We start from the raw sequence: 22,321 nt of genomic DNA on the forward strand, positions 1-22,321 counted from the left end.
TAAAATGCCCGTGTGCATTCTACACTGGCTGCCAAATATTAATGTTAACAAAAGGAGGTTTTTTTGTAGCAGAACAGGTAGGAGTTGCCACTCTCAATGCTTGCTTTCATTAGATGCTGCTTTATTTATTCATTCTTCTGTGGCTTTGAGGTTGCTCTGGACTTGATCTAACTTATACCTCCGTGCAACAAAATGTTGCCCTGGAAAGTGACACCTCAGTCTGCTGCTGTTGGTAACTGCAAGAAGGAAGGGAGGGAGAGAAAAGGGTTTGGGAAGGAATTTTTTTTCAGATAGCTTAGGGTTTTATTATTAAAGAACTGTTTTGGCCCTCCTGGGCCAGAGGAAGATGTTTTGATCTAACATCAGAAACCTTTAGTATCTAGGAAGTGTTGGCTCCTGATTTATTTGCTTTTACAGATCATTTTTGCTGCTAGTGATGGACTTCACCACTTTGTAATACACTTTACATGACTGTCTCCCTTACATAAGTCCTGCTGTAACACAAGATCTTCACTTGGTGGTCCTGAGACCACTTCAGTGGTCAAATCAATTCTCAGAGAGGATCAGATACCAAAAATAAAAGACAAACTAAGCAAGCCTCCATCCTACTGCAGGTACATCAGGCATGTCAGAAGGACCAAAGTTAAGTTTTGCTATTAAATGTTCTCAAGTGAACCAAGTCAGCTTAGCCTTGCTCGTGTCCTGGAGCAGCCCAGTGCCATGACTGCTGTTGCTGTGGTCCCACACGTGCCTGGCAGAGGGCAGTGACAGATGAGCATCACAAGCCCACATACCTTCTTCAAAGGGGTCAGGATGATGCGCTGCACAATCCTGTCCCTTTCAGGTGCTATCTAGCACAAGCTAGAAGCACCACTAAATTCAAGAAAAGGTATTTTCACGTTCTGAAAGGTGTAGAGCACAGAGCAGCTTCTGTGTCACTGGTGTGCAAAGATAAGACCGGGTACCTTGAGGGACATTGAACTGGAAATCCTCCACAAAGGACTGGCTTGTAACAGGTACGCTGCAGGTGAGAGCAAAGCTGCAGGTAAGTGCTGCACACAGGCTCTGGTTTGCCTCAGGTTTTCAGTCTTGTGTATGCTGTGTAGGGAACAGGAAAGATTCTGAGCAGCAGCCCACGCTCTGAAAGAGCTCTGGGCTCCAGGCTGATCATTCCTCAGCTGAGATGTTTCACCTCCCCCTGACCACATCTGCCCTACAGCACTGAGGGAACTTGGCAGCACAGCTCTGGAAGAGCCACAAGACCCAGGAGTCACCCTTAACGTTTACTATTCCACCACGGTGCCAGTTTGTTTGTGCTCTTAACCAAATGCACATGTATGGAGGAAAAGACTGACCTGATTTTTAGAGATGATTCTGTTTCACTGTGATGGCCTGGTCTGCCATAACCTTTCCTTGCGTGCGTTTCCTACAGCTGCAACTCCTACAATCTTTGTGTTTGTAAGAACATTTGTGTGCACTCTAAGCCTTTGCAGAGAAATGTTTGTGTATGTTGAGCTTTCAAGTGATGCAAATGCCTGTATCTGGTGCAACCCAGAGGAACGTAAAGCCTTGTAATATGCTACGTAGAGTTGCCCTACCTAGCACGGACCAAAAGCAGTCTAGCCACGGCAGCATAAAACATTTTGGTGATTCATTTACTAGTTTAAAATATAACTACGGAGGAGAGGGCTAAACCAGGCTATCATAGACTATGCAGTCCTTCTCTAGAGCTAACACAAGGATGTCTGAGGGTAACTGCGAGTGACAGATACATATTGCCTTTTAACATCATCCTGCTTCTTTCTGTGTCCCCCAGCCTTGTTTTTCCCCAACACTTGTACCCACTTCACCCCAGTGCAAGCAGGTCCTGTGCTGCAGCAGCCGCCAGCTTGAGCTCAGAGGGTGTTATTTTTCATGTTTAGGAAGATGAAGGGTTCAGCTCAGGAATCCTATTGTTTCAGAGCATGTGGCTTACATTATGATTTCTAAAAGGTATTTATTTGTGTATGCAAACACTACCATCTGCTGCAAGGAATACTTCGCCTTTTTAAAATGTTAATTCCATCTCAAACCTACTCATTGAACTGGTAGCACAAATCACTCTTATTTGTTTATAGCATTTAGTATTATAGCACAGAGCAAGGCAGAAAGTCCTACCTTGTAAAGACTGTTCAGTGTTGGTAATTATTGCAGGTGTTCTCCAAGTCTTCACCGAAACAACTTTTCTGTTCATTCATGACTAAAAGCATTTTTAAATTCTGATGTTATTACACTTGGGATCAGACAATGGGCTTCTTGTTAATCTGAGGTGAGTATTCAATAATAAAAAAATTTATATATTTTTCTTTCTCCTTTTCCTTTTGAGATCTGTGTCCTAAACTATAGTTTTTCTGAAAGTTTCTGTGCTTTGGAACTTTTTAATTGTCCTACTTGCTCAGGTCAGCACTTCAACAAAAGAATTCAATATTGAACTGCAAGTTGTTTTGTTTGAGCATACGAGTCTGTGTTACATCTAATTTTCTTGGTTAGATTAATACAGATACATATAAACAAAATCCTTATTTTCAGAGCATTTGCACAGCTAACATTTGGGTGATCGTGTCTGCTGATAAGCTAAATGAACAAAAGTTATGATTTGTGAGCTGAGAAAAAGAAAGCAAAATTAATTCTAGGTATGAATGGACTTTTCCTCCTGTTTTTTCTCCAAAAGGAAGGCTTCTGTGTGATATCAGCGTACCGCACAGAAGATGCCAGATCCAAAGAAAAGGTGTGCTGAGGTCCTGACTTCTTTGCAGGGACAGCACTTCAGCTGGGTCCCCGTGCAGCCGTGTCTGCTGAGCGCTGCACTGTCTGGAGGCAGCGCAGGGAACACGCCCCGCTGGAGGTGCGTGAAGCAGCCCTTCGCTCTTTATTTTCCCAGCATGTTGTGGGCTTGTATTGTCAGTCACGCTGTCAGCATTGTCAGTCACGCTGCACAGCCCTCTGTTTACTCGCACCCCTACCTGAGGAGGGATTTGGAGGGAAGTGGCCTGCACTTGTTTCCATGTTTTTTTAGTACCACTATATTATAAAACATGCTGAATTTTAATAATTTAGTGTTCTATTATGTTTTATTCCATTGAGAGACCCAGAAAACAAATCCCAAACTTCAGAGAACATGGAATTAAAGCTCTGAAGGTAGGGTCAGACCATGCAGGTGGCTCTGATCATTGCTGTAGGACCAAGTTTGTCCACCTGAAATGTCTTTTAAAAAATGGGATTTATTTTTTTTCCTCCCCCCAGGGAGACAATAAGTTTGGTTTTGCACTACCAGTTCAGATTTCCCAGGAGATATCCTGCCATTTTCATTTGACTTTCCCTGCAGTCCACGAAGCCTAGCTCTAAAGCCTGCAAAGGAGCAGCTCTGCCTTCCAGTCGTGCTGTGGTATAGAAGAGGAGTCAGTCACAATTCTGCAGTCATGTCTTACAAGACATTATCCTTTTCACCCTACTGATACAACGAGCAATCCACTTCTGCAGCATCAGTGGAAGCTGTTAAACTAGCATTGTCTATAAGCTCCAGTGTTCGCCTATAGGAAAGCCTCTTCAATGCAGGTTTAGATTCATGTCGGCTGTCATCAAATGTAATCACAAATGTAAGACCAGACCAGCTCTTCAAGACAGAGCTTGTGCTCTCAGACATCTCCTTCAGCGCAAGTAGGTCAGCATTTCATGCAAAAGCCGTATGACTTTCAGTGCCTGCAAGATGTTTGCGCTCAGTATCTCTAGCTGCTCTGCGGCTAGAACAAACTGAGACTTCTAAGGGTGTTTCATCAGCCTCAACCAAAAAAAAAAATAAGTCTGACATACGCCCCGCTGGACAGGGACAAAGACCATTTGCCCTGCCAACTCAAACAGGAAGCCAGCTCAGCAAAAAGGGCTGGGTAAAATCCTGAGCCCATGTAGGTTAATGAGAGTCGGCTAGTGATTTAAATGGACTCGGGCTTTACCCCTGCTTCTCAATTCATGCATGTTTTTCACTCCTATTCCCTCACTTAACACACTGTCCAGCTTTCATACCTTTTGTTAGGAACAGATATGCAAAGCTAAGAGCTGCCATGGATAAACTACCCACCTTATTGCAACCCTCAGAAGTAAGATAGTAAAGGGGCCAGGACTAGCCCTGGACTACTAAGAGTTGGCAAATCCAGCTCAGAGCCCTGCTCCAGCCTGGCCCTGAGGCTGTAAGCATTAATGAAGGGCCCTTTCTGGGGCTGTGCTGGTGCAGAACCTCTGAGGTGAGCGTCCCTGAGGCCTGTGAGGCCGGGGCAGATGCAGCAGGGTGCAATATTTCCCCGGGTACTCCTGACCAGTGAGAAGCAGCAGGAAGGAAGGGCCTTGCTAGAAAGGTTGAGACCAAATTCTTCCCATCTGCACTTCCCTTCTTGGGTTTACAACACACGTGGGCTTTATCTGGCTACTGTTTGGATTCTGGGGAAAGGGAGGCCTTTGGTTTCACCCTGGCTCTGAGCATTAGTGCTTTGTTCGTGGCTCCCAGCACTACTGATCTCCATGTAATGAGTCCCCGAGGGGTCTTGCTTTCTAGGAACTCACTACGTAGCAGTCCAGGAGAGAAACTAGACGAGGACTGATCTGTGGAAGAAGGGAGAAGAGCAAGCCAGCCATACAGTGCATCGGACATGTGGGTCAGTAGACAACACAGAGTCCTGAGCACAGCAGGAATTGAGCAGCGAGGGGCAATGCCTGTGCTCCCAGACCTTCTTCCCAGTGGTAAGAGCTGCCCATCTGAGTCCGTTTGCAGGCTTTGCTTTCTGTGCTTATTCACACCAAAGCCTCCTCCAGTCATCTCCCACACCTTCTTACCTTCTGCTGCTGCCTACCTATCTCACAGGTGCCCATGCTGCCCCAGATCAAAGCCCCAGAAAAGCCCCCCCTCCTCGCACACAATCTGCACATCCCTTCTGAAGCTGAAAGAAAATCCCTGAAGTTCCCTCTCTGTGCCTGATTTCCTGGCTGCTTTTAGGGACAGGTAGTTTTTGCTAATGAGACTTTCCATTATAAAGTTTCCATTGCTTTGGAAAATATTAACTTTGCTGGGTAGATCAAACAGGCCCTGCAGTTATAGTTAGAATATCCTAAAGATTTAGTTCCCAGTAATAACAGGGCTAAACCACAGCATCGCCAGAGGCAAAAGCTATATTATTTGAAATGAAACTTCTCATAAATATCCAGCTATAAAGTAATTTTGTATCAGCTGCTCTTATATAAACTGGACAAGGCAAACTGTTCTATCCATCAACGTAAAGGCTGCCAAGCAAAATAACTCTGTATTCATTTCTGCAAGTTCCAGAGAGCTCCCTCCCTATTAGACTTTCCCAGCAAACACTGTGGCTTGCTCTTTTAAAGAACTTCTCTGGCACAGGCAACTTAGCATCACCAGTGTCATCTTAGGGCTTCAAGCTGCCTTTGCATCCCCTCACTGTCTCTCCAGTGGGAAACAGATGGACAGGTATGCACAAACACAGCTGGCCCTCAGTGGCCGCTGGCCAGAGCTAATACTACTTTTCTAGTCTTTGTTAGGACAAAGCACCTCAAAATATTGCTTAGGGCCAACACCATGTTTGTTTGTTTTTTCCATCCAGTCCCTCTCCAACTGCCTGGAGCACGTTCATTGCAGGTCAGTGATAATCACCATGCTAGTCTTCAAACACCCTGCTGAAGGCAGGAGCTGCAGCCGAGGCAGGTGAGAAGAGCAAAGGGCTCACACAGACACTGCCTTTCGCAGGTGACAGGGCTAAGTCCTGGGACGGGCTGGGCTTACCCACCCTCCCTGCTCACTGCCTCATGGCCCCCCCGCCCATTGCCCCACTGCTGTCCCCAGGCCTGCAGCTGGCAGGATGTCTAAAACATGCCTTTCTTGTGCGCTTCTATTTTGTCTGCTTTTATGTAGAGAGGGTCGGTAGGTTTTCTGGTGTCTCTGAAGCTCCGCTGTACCTGATAGCCCTACTGTCTCACTGTTGATGTCAACAGCACCTGCCTTTGATGCACAGGTTGAACTCCATACTGAACTGCAGCATCTGCTGCAATAAAACTTGACACCTGAAAACAGTGAAAACACTGAGGTCTACAAAACATGTGGAGGCTTTTCTTTTAGCCCTAAGATTAAGGTGGGCAAATCTTTGTGCCTGCCTCCCTCCCTCAAGAAGAAGAAGAATGGCACTGGCTATAGCTTCTATCTTTTATTTGTGATTAAAGCATCTGGAGAAAGATTAAAACAAGCAACTAAGATTTGCAGGGCTGGAAACATAGGCAAGACACATGAGGAGACACTCTTACGAAATTTTATGTGCAGGTTTCCTCACTACAACTCACCTTTCAAAAGAATGGCTTTAGAAAAATGCTTGATTGCCTACTGCTGATTCCCTAAATGTTTCCCTATCCCTTTCCTGTTATAGGACTGGAGGCTCGGCTGTTTCTGAGCAAACCTGCAAAGCTTTCACAAGTTTGGTTTTCTTAAAGCATAGCAGAGAAGTGAGGCAGACCCGAACCCTTGAAATAACTGGAAGGAAAATTAACTTGTGTAAAGGATTTTTCAGACTTATTTGTGTGAAAAGGAGTCAATAAGGGTATATTCATCAAACCCGAGCATTTTGTACTAGAGCACTGCTAGCAGGCCTTTCTTTTAGTCACTGCAAGTTGAACTCTGAATGCCTACAGTCACCAACGATGACGAAACATGAAACAGCAAAGAATCTATAGGCAGCTACTGCTGCAGATAGGTATAGGATGAGTCAACAAAAGCCTAGCTAAAGCCTTCGATGAAGATAATCAGCCTTCAGGAAGAGATGTTCATTTTTTTCTTTTTTGGTAACTGAGATGTAAGAATTTAAAAAAGAAATAAATTAAAATAAACAAAAATAATGATTCCCATTTTAACCTTGCAAAGAAAATAATTAAAATATATACATTTCATTAGTAAAATATGCAAAATTTATAATTTAATTATACAATTACACAGCCTTATAGTCTAATAGCCCCACTGTATTTTGCATATTAGTGAACAATTGCTTTCTTAAAGCTCACAGTAGAATCATTTACTTGATGCTGGAGAATAAGTTAATTACGGATCTCCTGCCCTTGATTAATGGATTTAATAATGATGTTACAGTAGAATTAAGCTATACTTCATGTGCTTACAGCACTAATGATGAGATTCATGAAAGCAATGTGTCAGCAAATACGATTGTCACCAAAAAAGAACATACTTGGAGATTCCAGGATTGCCCATATCACTGCTGGTCAGCACTTCTGATGCAAGCCCACAAATGGCATCCAAACACTTCTGCCTCATTGGTCATTAGTTTCCACCATTTGCCCCTTACTTTTACAAAAACAAATAATGAAGCTCAATTCTTGATACTGCGGGAGACAAATTATCCTAAGAGATTGGTACAGTATCAGGTAATGCTTTATAGGACTTAACACAATGGGCTTGGCTGCCTGTTCTCTGCCATTATCCAGCAGAACAGACTAAACGTTAGTTTTCTTTACTGCTTCTTTTGTGTGCGTGTGGATGTAATAGAATATAAGGTTTCTTGGATGGAAACATGTTGAGTCAGCTAAGATTTACTCTGTCTAAAGGAACCTCAAGAATAGGTACTTAATACAACCTAAGAGACTCAACACTAATGTTTCTTAATTCCACCCACTCAACAACACAAACCATTGCAGGACTGAGAAGATAGAAGGGAAACTTCAAAACTTCTTGTTTTGTCATTACTCCTTGCAGAGCTCTTGTGTATCTGTGCAAAAACCAGGCCTGAGCCTGACAGGAGCCAGATTCAGAAACACTTAAGTAAAATTTCTCCTGACACAAATAAATACAGAATGAAGACCTGAAACATATTTCATCTGAAAGAGCAGTACCTCAGGAATCACTAGCAACAGGATTTCAAATTGCATCAGCCACGTACATTATCTATTACCATGCAAATCAGAATAATGCAATACAACTCAGCAGCTTAGCGTAACACCGGCCCCAAGAAGAAAGCAGGAAATGAATAGGAATACAATTTCCTTGACAATTCACTTACAGGAATTATTTTGCAAGACCTTTCCCATGTCCCAGTAGAAGATGAAGTCTGAGGGTATGGAAAGAGTTGGGCTGTTTTGCTAGGCCTCTTCACCGCCCATTGCCTCTTCCACAGGGAGAAGGTAGAACTCCTTGTGCTTACCATGCCACACAGAAACATCAGGAAAAGGGCCAGAAAAAGTATGTTGCATGCTCAGCATTACCCTGCCTGTTGAGACTGAGGGAACGGTAATTTTGTTCAACTTGCTGTTAACAAAGTTGTTCACCAAACCATTCTTACTTCACAGCTGATGGTAGAGAGCTCCCCTCACGCACCGCAGCTGCTCACCTCCTCCCCTCACTAGAGGGGTCGTGCTGGCCTCAGGTGCACTGCTCATCAGCTCTCCAGACAGCATTAGGGGGATGTTGTCCGAAAAGGAGATGTCCGAAAAGGAGATGGTGTGCTTCTGTGCTTGTTTTGCTGTTCCACCAGCAATGTTAATCTTTTGCTGCTTGTGTTTCTTTCTGGAGCCAGGAAGTAAATTAGAGTGAAGATAAATCAGGATTTGTGGGGAAAAAAAAAAAAAAAAAAAATCAACACTTTTTTCACCTAACCCACCAAAGAAAGCTTCAGGGAATAAAAAGATACTGAAATAATGCATGTTATTACTGAACCAGATGGGACAGTCTCTTTAGATATGCCTCTTCAAACACAGTTGCACTCTTTTTCCTTGCTCCCACCTTCTCCTGTATTGCCACATATCCATCCTGTATAGAGAGTTACAGAAATGTTCTTTTCAGCTTATCACAGCTGCCATTGCTAACAGAAGACATTTGGGGCTGGTGTCCATGCTCTCTGTTGCACCACATTGCTTTACCCCCCGGCCCCCCCCCCCCCCAACTTGTTCCAGGTGAGCTCAGTTATCAGTGGCCAAAATAACCTTCAGCTGTAGATCACCAAGTGGCCGCTGTTCAGATGAGACCACACCTATGCCCAGTTCTTAATTTGTAGGCTAAATCCATCGAGAACTCAGATTACATTACACAGATAAATGTAAAAAATGTTTTCTAGGATATTTATGATGGGTTTCCTTAATGTCAGGATGCAGGAAGTAGTTCCTAGTACCCTTGTTTTACAGCCCTCGTATCACATTTCCTGGAAGAATGGTAAAGTTCAGCCTTGACAAGGGCAGTGCTGGCCTGAAGCCCCTCCTAGCTTTGGGTCCATTTTGTATGTGTGTTTTCACCACTACAAACGTTTTTTACTTCATATGGGCCTCAGCAAATCTTTATCCTTTAGATACTCATCCCCTAGAGCTGTAGACACAATAAAATAGATAGTGATGAGTAGATTCTATAACAAAAAACTAAATGTCTGATTAGAATTTCATGAGGAAGTGTGAAATAAAAAACATTAAAAAGGATAAGAAGGTGGGACAAGAAATCAATGTCCCATTAAATTCATTGGTTACTTTTTGTCTGACTCTGAATGTTAAAAGAATCAATTATACACATAATGTACTCCTCTAGAGTCAGAAAATGAATTAGTCCAGCCATCACTCAGCAATGAGAAAGGCCCTGTAGGTCTCTCTAGGATGGCTTTAAGAAGTGCTCCACCAATGGAGGTCAGAGGGAAATTGCATTATGTGCAGTTCAGTAGGAGGAAGTGATCTTGAACCAGCTTATTGCGCTTCAGGCAAGCTCGGTGCAGAAGGTATGAACCTAAACTTGGGAAAAGCCATAGATATGTTCAGGATGGAAAGTAAACACATGCTCCTATGAGATTTGTCTTAATGGATGTGACCAGAGGATGTAAGGGTGGTACAACAAAATGAAGCCTTCATGGTGCTTCAGTAAACTGTGGATACATAAGGAGCAGAAGAAGCTACTTGTGTATATTTAGGACAAGTAGGTGTACACATGTGATTTCTCTTACTTAGTCTTTTTTCACTAGACTAAGAGTCTTGGTCATATGTGTGTATCTTGAAAATGTGATTTTAGGTAACAAGCACATAAAGATGGCACATCTGTAGGGAGGGGCCATTCTTGACCTGTGCTGTAGAGCCACGTTTGCAAGTTCCGTAAGTCCAGTATGCTTCACCTCTGCCTCCAACAGTACGATTAGATTCGTTTGCGGTGAACTCACATGGTAACTGTGGGCTTTGTTCTGTTGATGAGCCATCTCTCAGGACTGGGAGGGAAGGAAGCTTTCTGGTATGCAGCAGGATGCTGGGGAGCATACCTGAATCCCAATATTTACAAAGGCAAGCACAACACCTGGCGAGAAACGGCTCTGCGAGTCCCTATCCCTAAACTGATAGAAATTTAGGCATGGAAAAAGCGGAGCAAAAATCATTGTCACTTCTTTCATCCTCCTTTGTAATTCAGTGTAACCGCGTCTTAAGAAACAGAGGTAGAAACGTGCTCTGAAAAGATAAGTGATGCATCTAACTTCAGCAAAGCCTCCTTCTGGTGTATCTGAAGATGCTGCAATGGCTTGTTTATGTTGGCGTATGTTCCAAATCATTCGCACTTTGTTTTGAGAGCCAAACATGTGGCCCACATTATTTTGGGTTGCAAACCACAGGCACCCATAAATGCTCAAAAGAAGCTAAATGGGCAGAGAACAATGAGTTCTTTAATGGATCTAGACACCCCTCCTCTTAAATCCAAGACTTCAAAGTCAGTTTCAGCTGTCCTGGATTGTCCCTTGCTTGTAAAGAGCCTGTAAGTAAATTGTTAATTCAGAAACCCCTAGGTAAGATCAATAATGGATGAAATTTAGTTTTAAACCTTGTTCCAGTACTAGCTCAGCTCTAGCGTGCTGGTAACTTCGATGTTATTTTCTACCCATGTTTATCTTTTTTTTGTGGGACCTCCGTCCACTGATGAGCAAAGTGATAATTAAAAAATCCTCTTATCAGTTAATTTCTTCATTTTGCACTGACTTGCTCTGTTCCCCTTTGTACAATAGCTGCAATATAATGTTGTTTCAGTAGAGCAACGCTTTGCAAATTTGGCTCAAGGAGACACTGAGCAAACAGCTTTTCAGAGAGCTGTCAGAAGGGGCAGTTTGGTTTCTGTGCAAGCAATACTCACATTCCAAACTGTATTAGAGAAAAGCTGGTGGGTTTGTATGCATTTTTATTATCAGTTCCAGATTAGGAATCTGATGCTAATTTCTTCTTAAAGCCTGTGTTTGCAGTAGAATTTATATTGTATAACAAAAAAGGATTGTGACGTTTTTCTCTCACAAGCTCTTTTTTTTTTTTTTCCCTGGCTTTACTCCAAGGACCTTTTCTGCTTGTTTGTTACATTCTCAAGATGAAGCCCCCGGTGTTTACAGCAGTGCTGGTAGTACTGGTGCAGGTTTCTCATGGTTTCCCTGCCTTGTACCATCGAGGCTGGTGGAGGCTCTTAAGGGAAGGAGATGATTGCGGAAAATGTGAGTTGGCACTTTGCTCTGAGCCTAAAGACTGTCCAGCCGGGACTGTATTGGACCGTTGTGGCTGCTGCCCTGAATGTGGAAACGTGGAAGGTCAGATCTGTGACTTGGACCAGCGTAATCATTTTTATGGGCAATGCGGGGACAACCTCGAGTGCAGGTTGGATGCTGATGAAGCCAGGTTTGGGGAAGTCCCTGAACCTCAGTGTGTGTGCAAGTCTCAAGAGAGCATCTGCGGACCTGAAGGGAAAACCTATGAGAATATCTGTCAATTCAACAAGGCTTATGCAACTAAGAGGAATATCAGCATGAAACATAAAGGACCCTGTGAATCAGGTAACCTGTACAGAGTCACTTTCAAACCAAAAAAAATCATTCTGATTTTTAGATGTTACTAGATGCTCTAGCCTTAACTTCATTGAGCAAATGCTACATTTTTGTTCTAATTATTTTGTTGCAGTACTACTTTGTGTAAAATGTGGGTCAGTAGCTAATACTTGTAAGTTATAAGCCTCTGTATTAACACAGTGGATTTTGTATCACATGGCCACCAGTAAGACACAAACCGACTAAATCTGCTTTAAAAGAGCAGAGAATATTTTTTACAAAAATTGTGCATGTAGTTCGGAGTGGATGAACAGTTGGAAAGTCTGGGAGTACTGGACAAATAATTATTATTATATGAAGACTGATCTGATATTAAAGTGGTGATTGCAAAGCAGACCTTATCACGTGCATGTGTGCACAGGCATGCATTTATATATGTACCTATCTATCTGTATGTATATCTAGTAATTGGTGAAGTAGAGGAAAAAGAAAATAGGGCTTAATTAATAGGTCTATTATTTTAACAAAAATGTCCAAAATAGTCTAATTAAGGAATCATCATAAAATCTAGGTTCCCATGAAACATATTAGATCAAAATCAAACAAACAATTTCCCTAAGGACACTTACAGAACATGAATATTTCTCTGCGATGATTGCTGGTGGAAGGATTCTTAGCTGGGTTGTAGAGGGGAACGCTGTCTGCTGCTTATATGCTGTTCTCATTCTTCATGTTATTACAGGTCCTTACTCCTGGGCACCTTTCACCTAAGTCAAATAAATATAAAATGAAAAGGAAAAAGTGAACAGTTTAGTTTTCAAATGAGAAATGTTTTTTCTTTTAAAAAGAAAAAAAGGAAGTTCATGAAATATTTCCTCATATGAAATCAGTAGAAGGGGTTTCTGAGTCACAAATGGGTCACAATTGTGTGAATCCGAACTTGCATCTCTGGCAAAAGTCCATGTATGAGAGTAATTCAGGTCCATTTCACCCACTCCTTGCTAGCAGTCTGTTGCCTCCAGTTTAGACCATATACTGTGCTTTTATATTGAATGAACGCTGGACATTGAATACTTAAAGGGAAGAGTGATGAGCAGCTAACACCAGACTTCTTTCCTGGTTCTCTAGTTGCAAAAGCAACATCCATTGAAGAATCCCCTATTCGCCATTAGGGCATTAAGCTGGGAAGCGAGGCTTGTCAGTAAAGAGACATTCAGAAAACTCACTGCGCACCAGTTCCTGGTATGACTGAAAGCCTCTTTGCCCTTGGGTAGGGTCCTTTATTTGGCATGAAAATAGCACAAGTTCGTGCAATGTAACCCTTCCAGGGAGATTTCAGTTGGAAGTGCCATTCAAGTAGCAGCTGATGTTATCTTTGCAGCAGAGGTTGCTGTTCTGGCACACAGGCTTAAAGCAATGGTTTGCTCGAATTAATTAAACAGACCTGGCCAAAAGGCAGTAATTTGGCCTTGGAGCTACCTCTGAGATGTGTAACACTGCTCATCAAGCAAGAGGAACAAGCTCAGCTCTTCTGCATGCAGGCATCAGCCCCAGTGTTTTCCCACTGCTTCCCTTGGTCCCCAGAAAGGCTGGCCCCTCTCTCCAGGAACACAGAGGAATTTCTTGGGATGACTCAGCTTACTGAATTGCACAGAGGCCTGGAGACAAGCTCATAGCCATCTCTGCTGTGCAGAGTTCACTGAAATAAAATGGGGGCCTGTCACCTTGGCTGTTGCAGAGAAGAGCACACAGCTGATGCATGAGCCCAGCTGCAGCAGCACATTTGAGACTGAGGTGGGTGCTGGGCACGCTGGGGTCAGGGAGAAGTGTCCCTCTTCTCAACTTCTCTGAGCAGCTGCTGACCACGTTTTGTAGGCGCTGTTTTAGACCCAGAAAGAGACACTGAGGTGCTACCATGGGGGCATGGTGCCTTGGTCCCCTACAGGAGTCTACCAGTAAGCCCCTCCTTCACGGCAGCTCTCTGAAGCAGCAGTGGGCATGTGAGAGTGCGCTGTGATTCAGACTCTCTTTTTTCATGGCTGCAGCTGATGACAAAAGGCAACAGGGAGTCTGGCTCCAAGACCAGCAACCTCACCATGGCACTCGCTTTCCACTGACTTCGATTTGCATGAGAAACAAACACTAAACACTGTGGGGTTTTGGTACCAATCTATAAATATAACCTTCGGTCAACTCCAAGTACTTTGTTTTGCTATTTCTCCTTCAAAGCATCTGCTGTTTCCTATTGATGCCAAAAGGATTAATTGTATACAGCAACCAATGAATAAATAAATAACAATAAACTCCTTTCATCAGAAGAGCACAGCCTTTTATCTTTCGTCTATTGCCACAAAAAAAAAGGGAAGAAAAAGGCCTAGCTCCCTAAAGTAACCCTGAAAAAAGCCCTTCTCTTCCTAAATGTTAGTTTTGATCAGTTTATCTAATAATTTACCAAGGTTACTAAGTACAGTGAGTATATACAGACTCTCCACACTTAGTCTATCCCCATTCAAAGCTTTACCACTGATGATTTAATGAAGTAACAGAACTAGCGGTGCTGCTCTTTGCAATTAAATGCAATTATTTAAAGTTTAGATAGAGTAAAAAAAATAAAACTGCCAAATTTCCTGCCATTTTCATCAAATCGGACCTAGATTAGCAAAAGTGAATGAGTTAAAAAACAAAAAAATGGTACTATATAATTACTTATTCTGTAGTGGTATTGGGTTAAAGTCAATTATGAAAGGTGAAACAGAATTTTGATTTTTCCTGGCTTCTGGTTTATATTTTCTGTAACACAGGAGGACAGTTCGTGACCAGAATTTTAAAAGGCAAGGCACAACTACAGCACATTCACCTCCAGACACTGAGGCATCAGAATGCTGTCTATAATTATCAAGAAAAGATTATCTGCTCCAGGAATCAAAATGACTGGTTAATCATTCCAGTAAAGACCTGTTTTTAAAGAGACAATTTTAAAAAACAAAACCCTAAACCAACCAAACAAAAAACAAACACACAGATATGCATGGGAGAATCTGGCTGAACACAAATTCTGAAATGTTCAAAGATGAAGTTTGTACATCGCTGTTAAAATATTAAATCGTGACAATTTTTCTGCATTGACATACAGCAAAATGGTGTTGTAAGATTTTTTTTATTATTATTTCTGGAGGCACTTCAAGTTTGAGTAGGTAATGCAAGTATTCATTGTGTGTTCAGATTCAGAAAAGGCAGTTTAGTTTGATCAAAATTGTGGTCTTTCCTACTTGCTTCAGGTTTGATCTCAGGTGAAGCCAGCCTTTGTCAGCCCTGGTCCAGCAAAGCCTTAAGTACTTGTTTAGAGGTACTCAGCTGGGTGAGACCTGGGCCGTATTTAGACATTTCCATCCGAGCTACCACATGGACTCTGCTTATAGTTAATGAAGAAATGGCTGTTTATAGCATGAAAGTAGCATCTGTGCACGGTAAACAGTGCTAGTCAAATTTCTCATATGTCTGTAAGGTAATTTGTAATTGAGATCCTCGTGTCCTGGAGGCTAAGGATGTTACGTGGCGTCGTGAAGGCAGAGCCCCCAGCCTCACATGGCTGAGCCCTGCCTGGGGACAGGCACACAGGCAGGGCTCTGCTCTTGGGAATACCTCAGTATTGTCAGTATTGTCACAGGACACCGGCCTTTGTGCCGGAACAAAGGTACTAACCAGTCAACATCTGCCTGCCAGCAAGTTTGTATGCTGCCTCTGTAAAGAAACGATTTAAAGAACTAATGTGAGTCAATGTAACGTTTGGCTTGCTTTCTTACAGGTGAAGCTTACAGTGGACACATCATTAAAAGCAGTGGGGTTGCACTGAGTTTTAATATTTCAAAGTGTGTTCTAATGTCAGACCCTGTTTTCATAGGCAAAGAAAATCTCATCCAAGATACTCAGGCAATCCTGATTTGAACATGAGATTTTTGCAGTGATAGAAAGGTTCCGAATGTACCATTCTTATGAAAGAACAAGCATCTAAGGGCTAATAAATTTGAAAACCTTACTTTTGATGAGTACCAGCAGTGTTTAATGAGGAATTAATAAATAGGGAAATTGATAGTTTCCTGTATAATTGCTTTTCGGGTAATTTTGATAGTATATATCTTATATTTTCTGCACAGTTATCAATTCTTAAAAACTAACACAGGTATAAGAAACATTGCCTGAAAACCTGGAACAGGATGTTATGATTTCAGATGCTGAAGCATAAATACTGTACACATTGATTCAAATATTTTGAGTCGAAATACATTAATTATTTACTAGAAGTTTCTAAGTATCTGGGATATGTACAAAAATAAAAACAATAATTAAATAAAAGTCTAATGGCCCAGAAAACACGTTCATTTTTAAAAGCTAGCAGGGAAATGGAGAAAGAAAACTTTATAAAGAAGCATACTTTATAAAAAAAGAAAAAAAAAACACTTCTCATTGATGACATGTAGATGCAGAAAAGTGCAAAGAGATTTCCAAAGAAGGAAGTTGCATTAACAGTAAATATGTTGTTTTCCTCCCTCCTGTTAAATAACATCATCTCCTGTTAAAACTAAGTATGCTCACACATGCTTATAGAGGGCTATGCATTTGAATAGTGTCTGAGCGCATCAGATGATAGTTTTTTTTATTTAATGTCTGCAAATCCCTGGTCTGGCTCCCTCTCGTGGTTAATGTCAGCTTTTTATTTGGGAAAAAGTGGAAGAGAATCATTCAGAGACAAAAAATAAATGGAGAAGGGCGTTGAAGGTAAAAGAATAACAGGAAACAAGTACATGGAAATCTGATAATTATAAAAACCATAAAAAACTTAGAAAGAACCTGGATTGCTACTGTTGCTTATGTCTCCTAACACAAGAACATCAGACTAAATTGGTAGCAAGTGAGGATAAACGTGAAACCTATTAACGCTGTTATTCTGTAACTTGCTGTGATGCGCTCCATAGGTTATGGCGAGAAACAAGACTTTAGCAAGTTGAAGACAATGAGGTATCCAGAAGACAAGTTTTGATAAGCTAGCGATCTCAGCATTTTAGCTGTTAAGCTAACCAAAATGTAACAGAAATGAAGTACTACTGTCCGTGGTCAAGTTATTCCGTGACGGTCTGCTACAGAACTTCTTGTCCTTTCCTCTGAAGGTCTGGGTGCTAAAGTACTGGCTGCTAAAATGATGGGCCTTGGGTCTAGCCCACGATGAGAGCGCATGGGACACAAACTACATACACTTAAGTCCAGCTTGTTTCATGATCGTGTGCATAGAGAAAGGACAGGCAGGTACTTTGAAATACGTGTCTTTAAAATACCTGTTCACCCTTAGTGGGACACATTTTTCTGAGCTTTAAAAGCTGCTTGGAATCATGTGGCTCCTCATAATGCACAAGACTGAGAACATTAAAATTAGTTTTATAATGTAAAACAAGAATTTATGTTATACGCTTTTGTGTATATGCTGTTCACTGTCTTCTAAACCAGTACTCTGTTGGGTCTTTGCAGCTCCTGTGATTTCTGTGCCACCCCAGGATGTCCAGAATTTCACAGGCAATGATGTCATTTTTGGCTGCGAGGTGTCAGCCTATCCTATGCCACACCTTGAATGGAAAAAAAAGGGGAATAAAATGTTTCTGCCAGGAGATGATGCCCATATCTCAGTACAGGTAAAACTTGCATTTACCATGTCTTATGGTTTGGAATGAGGAGTAGGGGTGCTAAGCAGCAAATTTCTCCTACAGGATACAGTACTGTTGTAATAAATAGAAATCCTACAGGGGCCTTATGATTATGTAAAGAATTCTGACTTTGGTGAGTGCAGGGATCATTGCTGTGGCAGTCCAAGCAGAAGGAGTAACAGGAGGGGTACCATCCATCCATCTTCAGGGAAAGAAAAGATGCAAGATTCTCCTTATGTAGGAATCGTTCTGGAAAAATTGAATCGATATAGAAATAGAAATGTTTAAGCTACTACCTAAAAGAAGGTGCATTGTGGGAAGGATGGCTGTTGGCAACTGTTTTTCTGTTCTCGATGCTGAAACATAATTCTGGCAGATACCTCAACTTCTCCTCTGCAAGATGCTGTTTCTGGAGACCTGCCATTTGGGTTCAGTCCTTGATGTGTTCAAAAAGCAAACAAAGAAATGTGCTCATTTTATGGAGGATGCTGTGTTTTAATCTGAGGGGAAGCAGCAGAATGGCATTAGATAGGGCTTTGAGCAAATGCAGAGATAGCCTGAAAGTTTGAGCTAAAATTAAATCAAAATGCTAATTTTTTTAAATGGAAATAACATTCTGGGGAGAAGAGCTAACAAAGCCAGATGTACTGGCAGACTGCAGTAAGGCTGAAGGCTGTATCAGCATGCCTCCTCTGCTGGGCAAAAGAACACAAACAGACTGTGTCCCAGGGAAGTGAATGGCAAATCTAGCTTTCTGGATACACAACTGAAAAGCTAAAAGACAATGGACATGGGACACAACCTGAAAAAAATATAGACAGAAAAAGCACAGAAATACCTTATTATAGTATCTAAGTATAGAAATTATTTAGAAACGTATCCAGATCCGTGCAAACAGAGCATGAATATATGTGGTATTAGTGGACTTAGAAACAACAGTGCATGGAGCCCCACCTGAACACTGGTCGATTCAGAGCCTAAACTGAACCTTGTTCACTTGTCTCATTAGGTTAGAGTGAGCACAACAGCATCTCTATCATTTGTTACCTGTTTTGTTTTTGTATTATTGGTTTGGAAAACAAAGCTCCCCCCATTAAGAGGCTTTGGCATGAGCCAGTTGAAACTGATTGTCACAAACTGTGAAAACTCATGCTCTGTCTGTTAACACTTGGATGCTGAGTGTCAGCTTCGTCAGGCCCCTTGGCTCAGGCTCAAATGCCGCTCTAATCCTGAAGAAATTAATGAGCTCCAGAACAAGTGGCAGTGCTTTGAAGCAGCAGCAAGAAGTGGTGCCAGGACTGCTGGGAAGCAGAAGCATCAAAATGACCAGGAATTAGAGCCCTGTGAAGGGCACTGAAGTTTAAAGATCTGAGCAGGGGAAGCATGAACTAAGAGTCATAGAGAAAATAGGAAATTAAAATATATGGCAGCAAAATCAAACAGAGAATCAAAGTATGATAGCAGTGCAAGGTAAACAAAGCAAAGTTTGGAACAATGTTTAAATCTGGACACAATTATTTTGAAAACTATTATCACATCTCCTAGCTACTTCACTATTTCTTTCTCTTCTAAAAGGCAAGAGGTGGACCTCAGAAGTATGGCGTGACAGGCTGGCTGCAGATTCAAGGCCTCAGAAAATCAGATGAAGGCGTCTACATCTGCCATACCAAAAATAAGTATGGTGCAACATATGCCTCTGCAAGATTGAAAGTCATTGATGGTATATTTTTTTTTTTTATTTGGATGTGAAGAATATAAAATGTTTAAGACAGACAAGCAGCCTACAAGGGGTGTGGGTTTGTCAGAATGCAAATGCAAATTAAGGATACGAGAAATGACCTAGAGATTTCCATATTTTAACTTCTCTGTCTGCTTTTCTTTTACTTCATCCTTTCAAAGAGATTAATTTCTAGGTATTTTTAATTCGGAAGCGCCTATGAATTCTGGAAGAGAAAAATACTGACATGTTAATATCATCATATTTTGCTGCAAATGACACCATTTTCCAGAAAAATAGCTGAGGATTATAGCCACAGATCTGAAACATATTATTCTATCTTCCTCCTAGAGAAACCCTTTGATGTTATTAGGAACTCCGCAGAACAACTGCTGGATCTGAGGCAATCTTCAAACTACAGCAGTTCTGTTTATCTGCTTATTTTTCCAAAAGTTAGGATGGCAACAGCCCTTGTTCCTTACCAATAGCATTCAGAAAGATATAAGAAACAGCTTTACATTTTTTGCATTGGGCCCAGTCCCACAGGCTAACATCTTTCTGAGGCCAGTGAGAACTGGGTTTGCTGGCAAATGCAGGATACAGACGCTGTCTGTATTTGCCTCCCAAGTTAAGGCTTTCTCATTTGTCACTGACCCTGCCAGTGGTTTTCAAAGCTTTATTAGCTCTGCTCGTATTTTTGGGTCTGTAGGATTTGCAGATGATTTAAGGCATAGTTCTTAACAAGGACTCAGAAACATTGAGCTTGCTGTACTTAACTAAAAATGTACTCTCCTCTTCATTCCTATTTACAGCTAATTTAATCTGGATTTAATTATGTCTTGCTGTGCAGGTTCACCTTCGGCATTTGCATTTACTGCTGGTAGTAGAAGTGCAAGCTATGACACTGACTACTACGGGGACTACTATGACCATTCAGATGATGAGGATGAAGAAGAATATGAATCTGGGGACTATGAAAATTGAAACTACTCTGAATAATAATTTTTATACATATATTGTCCAATACTTTTCACAATGTTATATTTACTAGTGTTCTCTGTGCTGGCAATGGCTCCCCTGATAACACACACACTCACTCGTGTATCCCACCTGCCTGGAGTTCAGCTTTGGCTGAAGTGTATCATGTTACTTACTAGAAATAAGACCAGTTGTAAGTTCATACATTTAAACTGTTCAATAAAATTCTCAAATGTGTACTTGCCTATTGAGTATCCTGAAAGGATCAAAATTTGTATTATTTTTAAATGTCTATCATTCTACAATTTCTTTAAATCATTCTAATTTGTCTACCAAAAATGTCATTAAACAAAATTTTCACTATTTATCAATTTCTATTTTTTTAATGTACTGAGAAATATCAAGAGGCTGTTCACATGGCAACAAGCCTAGGTCTGAAGATTGAAAAGAGTCTTTAATCTTCTTAGTTCTTATTTTCTCGTAAGTTTCAGCAAGATTTTTCTTCTCATTTGAAGTTTTCCTTATTTAGTCTCACCATGGGTGAGACTTATCTTTTGGGGGGCTATTTTGTTTACCTTTAATAGAAACTTGAATCACAATCTTAAGCAAGTGAATGCTGTTTTACTTGCAGTACCCAGAAAAGATTTCTTGTGCATCCAAGCAGACGAGCACACCCTTTGACTTCTTTTTATAACAGTTCTTGAGCTACTCCTACCAGCATCAGCTCCCTCCCACTGGCCTAGGCAACAGTTCAAGATTTGGGTTTGCTATTTATGTTCTGAAGAGGGGGGAATGACTGCAGTTTATGGAAGATGGCTGTTCCAGAGCTCGGTGTATACCTTTCAAACTACTACATAACTGAAAAGATTAGTAAGCTATAATTAGGAATATGAATGACTACAGATTCAACTACTGATTTTGCTGCTTTGGGCTCTTTCTGGTCTTCTTAGTGTTACGTATAATAAGGTTTTTTTGTTTGTTCACTATCTGTTTGAACATAAAATTGTCTGATAGGAATCAGTCTATTTTTAAGTGGGTATTTTTTGTTATAACTATTTAATCTGCAGTCATACATTCAAGATCAATTGCAACCTGTGTTGCAAATGAATGAACTGGATTACTAAACCACTCACTAAATTGTGGCAATGTTTATTGGCATAGACTTGAACATGGCACAGAAAATAATCTCGAAATCATTAGTCATAGAAATAAATTAGAATTCTTCAGGGCCTTCTGCAATTGCTAATGTAATGTGAAACAAACAAACAAACAAACAAACAATAGTTGAATGAGAAAATGTGTATCAAAACTGTATCAAATACTAGACTACGACTGTTTGGCCTGATGAACTATGTGTATTTAAAAAAAAAAACAACAAAAAAAAAAACACTAACATTTACAGCAAAAAAGGTTCTAAATTAAACATATTAGATTTGTCTATGTTTTTTCTTATGTATTTAATAATTTCTTGTCAATTATCAGCTATTCTCTTCACTAAGAAAACTGCATGTTAGGGACAATTCCAATGTAATACAAAAAAGAAGGAACATTGATACCCAGAACATTTGGTAGTTATGGTTTTGGGTGGGGGGCAGAATGTCTGGTTTTGTTTATATGCTTTAATCAAGTCACTTAAACATAAAAAGGATGGAGAAGATTCAGCCCTCTCTAAGCAGTGTGGCAAAAGAACGGATCTAATTGTGAATGCATTGCATGTAGCAACAGCTATTCACATAATCCAAAGTAACGGCAAATTCAGGAAATGGGTGTTATTCCACCTAGCAGAAAATGAGACGCAGACTTAAGCTGGAAACCATAGGGGAGGGAAAGCTGCAGGGAGGTCTCGGAACTGTATCTTGTGAGGCACATTTAAAACATTTCAATTCAACTTCCATTGAACGAGCAATAATTTTGTTTTTATCTTCCACAGAAGCAAGATTGAATTTCATGACACACCTCCTCCTCCTCAAGCATCTTCACCATGTCATTTCCACCTCCCAAGTAAAGATATTGTGTAAAAACTCCTTAATAAATTACACTCCTTAACACAGATTTGCCCTTTGTGCCAGGACTCCGACATAGTCTGAAGT

At 41.1% G+C, this 22,321-nt stretch overlaps 1 protein-coding gene and 1 long non-coding RNA gene across 3 annotated transcripts; both read left to right on the plus strand.

Moving 5' to 3' along the window:
* Nucleotides 1-2,189: 2,189 nt before the first annotated feature.
* LOC118173853 lies at nt 2,190-5,816 on the plus strand. 2 transcript variants are annotated; one of them, XR_004754417.1, is made up of 3 exons: nt 2,190-2,308; nt 4,586-4,770; nt 5,643-5,816. It is a non-coding gene; the product is annotated as an uncharacterized LOC118173853 (long non-coding RNA). The 2 variants fall into 2 exon arrangements; XR_004754418.1 differs by lacking the exon at nt 2,190-2,308 and adding an exon at nt 4,161-4,277.
* Nucleotides 5,817-10,461: 4,645 nt separating this feature from the next.
* LOC118173852 (kazal-type serine protease inhibitor domain-containing protein 1-like) lies at nt 10,462-21,633 on the plus strand. Its single transcript, XM_035338779.1, has 5 exons — nt 10,462-10,798; nt 11,364-11,852; nt 17,364-17,524; nt 19,112-19,256; nt 20,104-21,633. The coding sequence occupies exons 2-5, from the start codon at nt 11,396-11,398 to the stop codon at nt 20,235-20,237; spliced, it is 897 nt and encodes a 298-aa protein (XP_035194670.1). The 5' UTR covers nt 10,462-10,798; nt 11,364-11,395; the 3' UTR covers nt 20,238-21,633.
* Nucleotides 21,634-22,321: the final 688 nt, after the last annotated feature.

Source organism: Oxyura jamaicensis, chromosome 13 (assembly GCF_011077185.1).
Source record: "Oxyura jamaicensis isolate SHBP4307 breed ruddy duck chromosome 13, BPBGC_Ojam_1.0, whole genome shotgun sequence".
In the NCBI taxonomy this organism is placed as follows: domain Eukaryota; kingdom Metazoa; phylum Chordata; class Aves; order Anseriformes; family Anatidae; genus Oxyura; species Oxyura jamaicensis.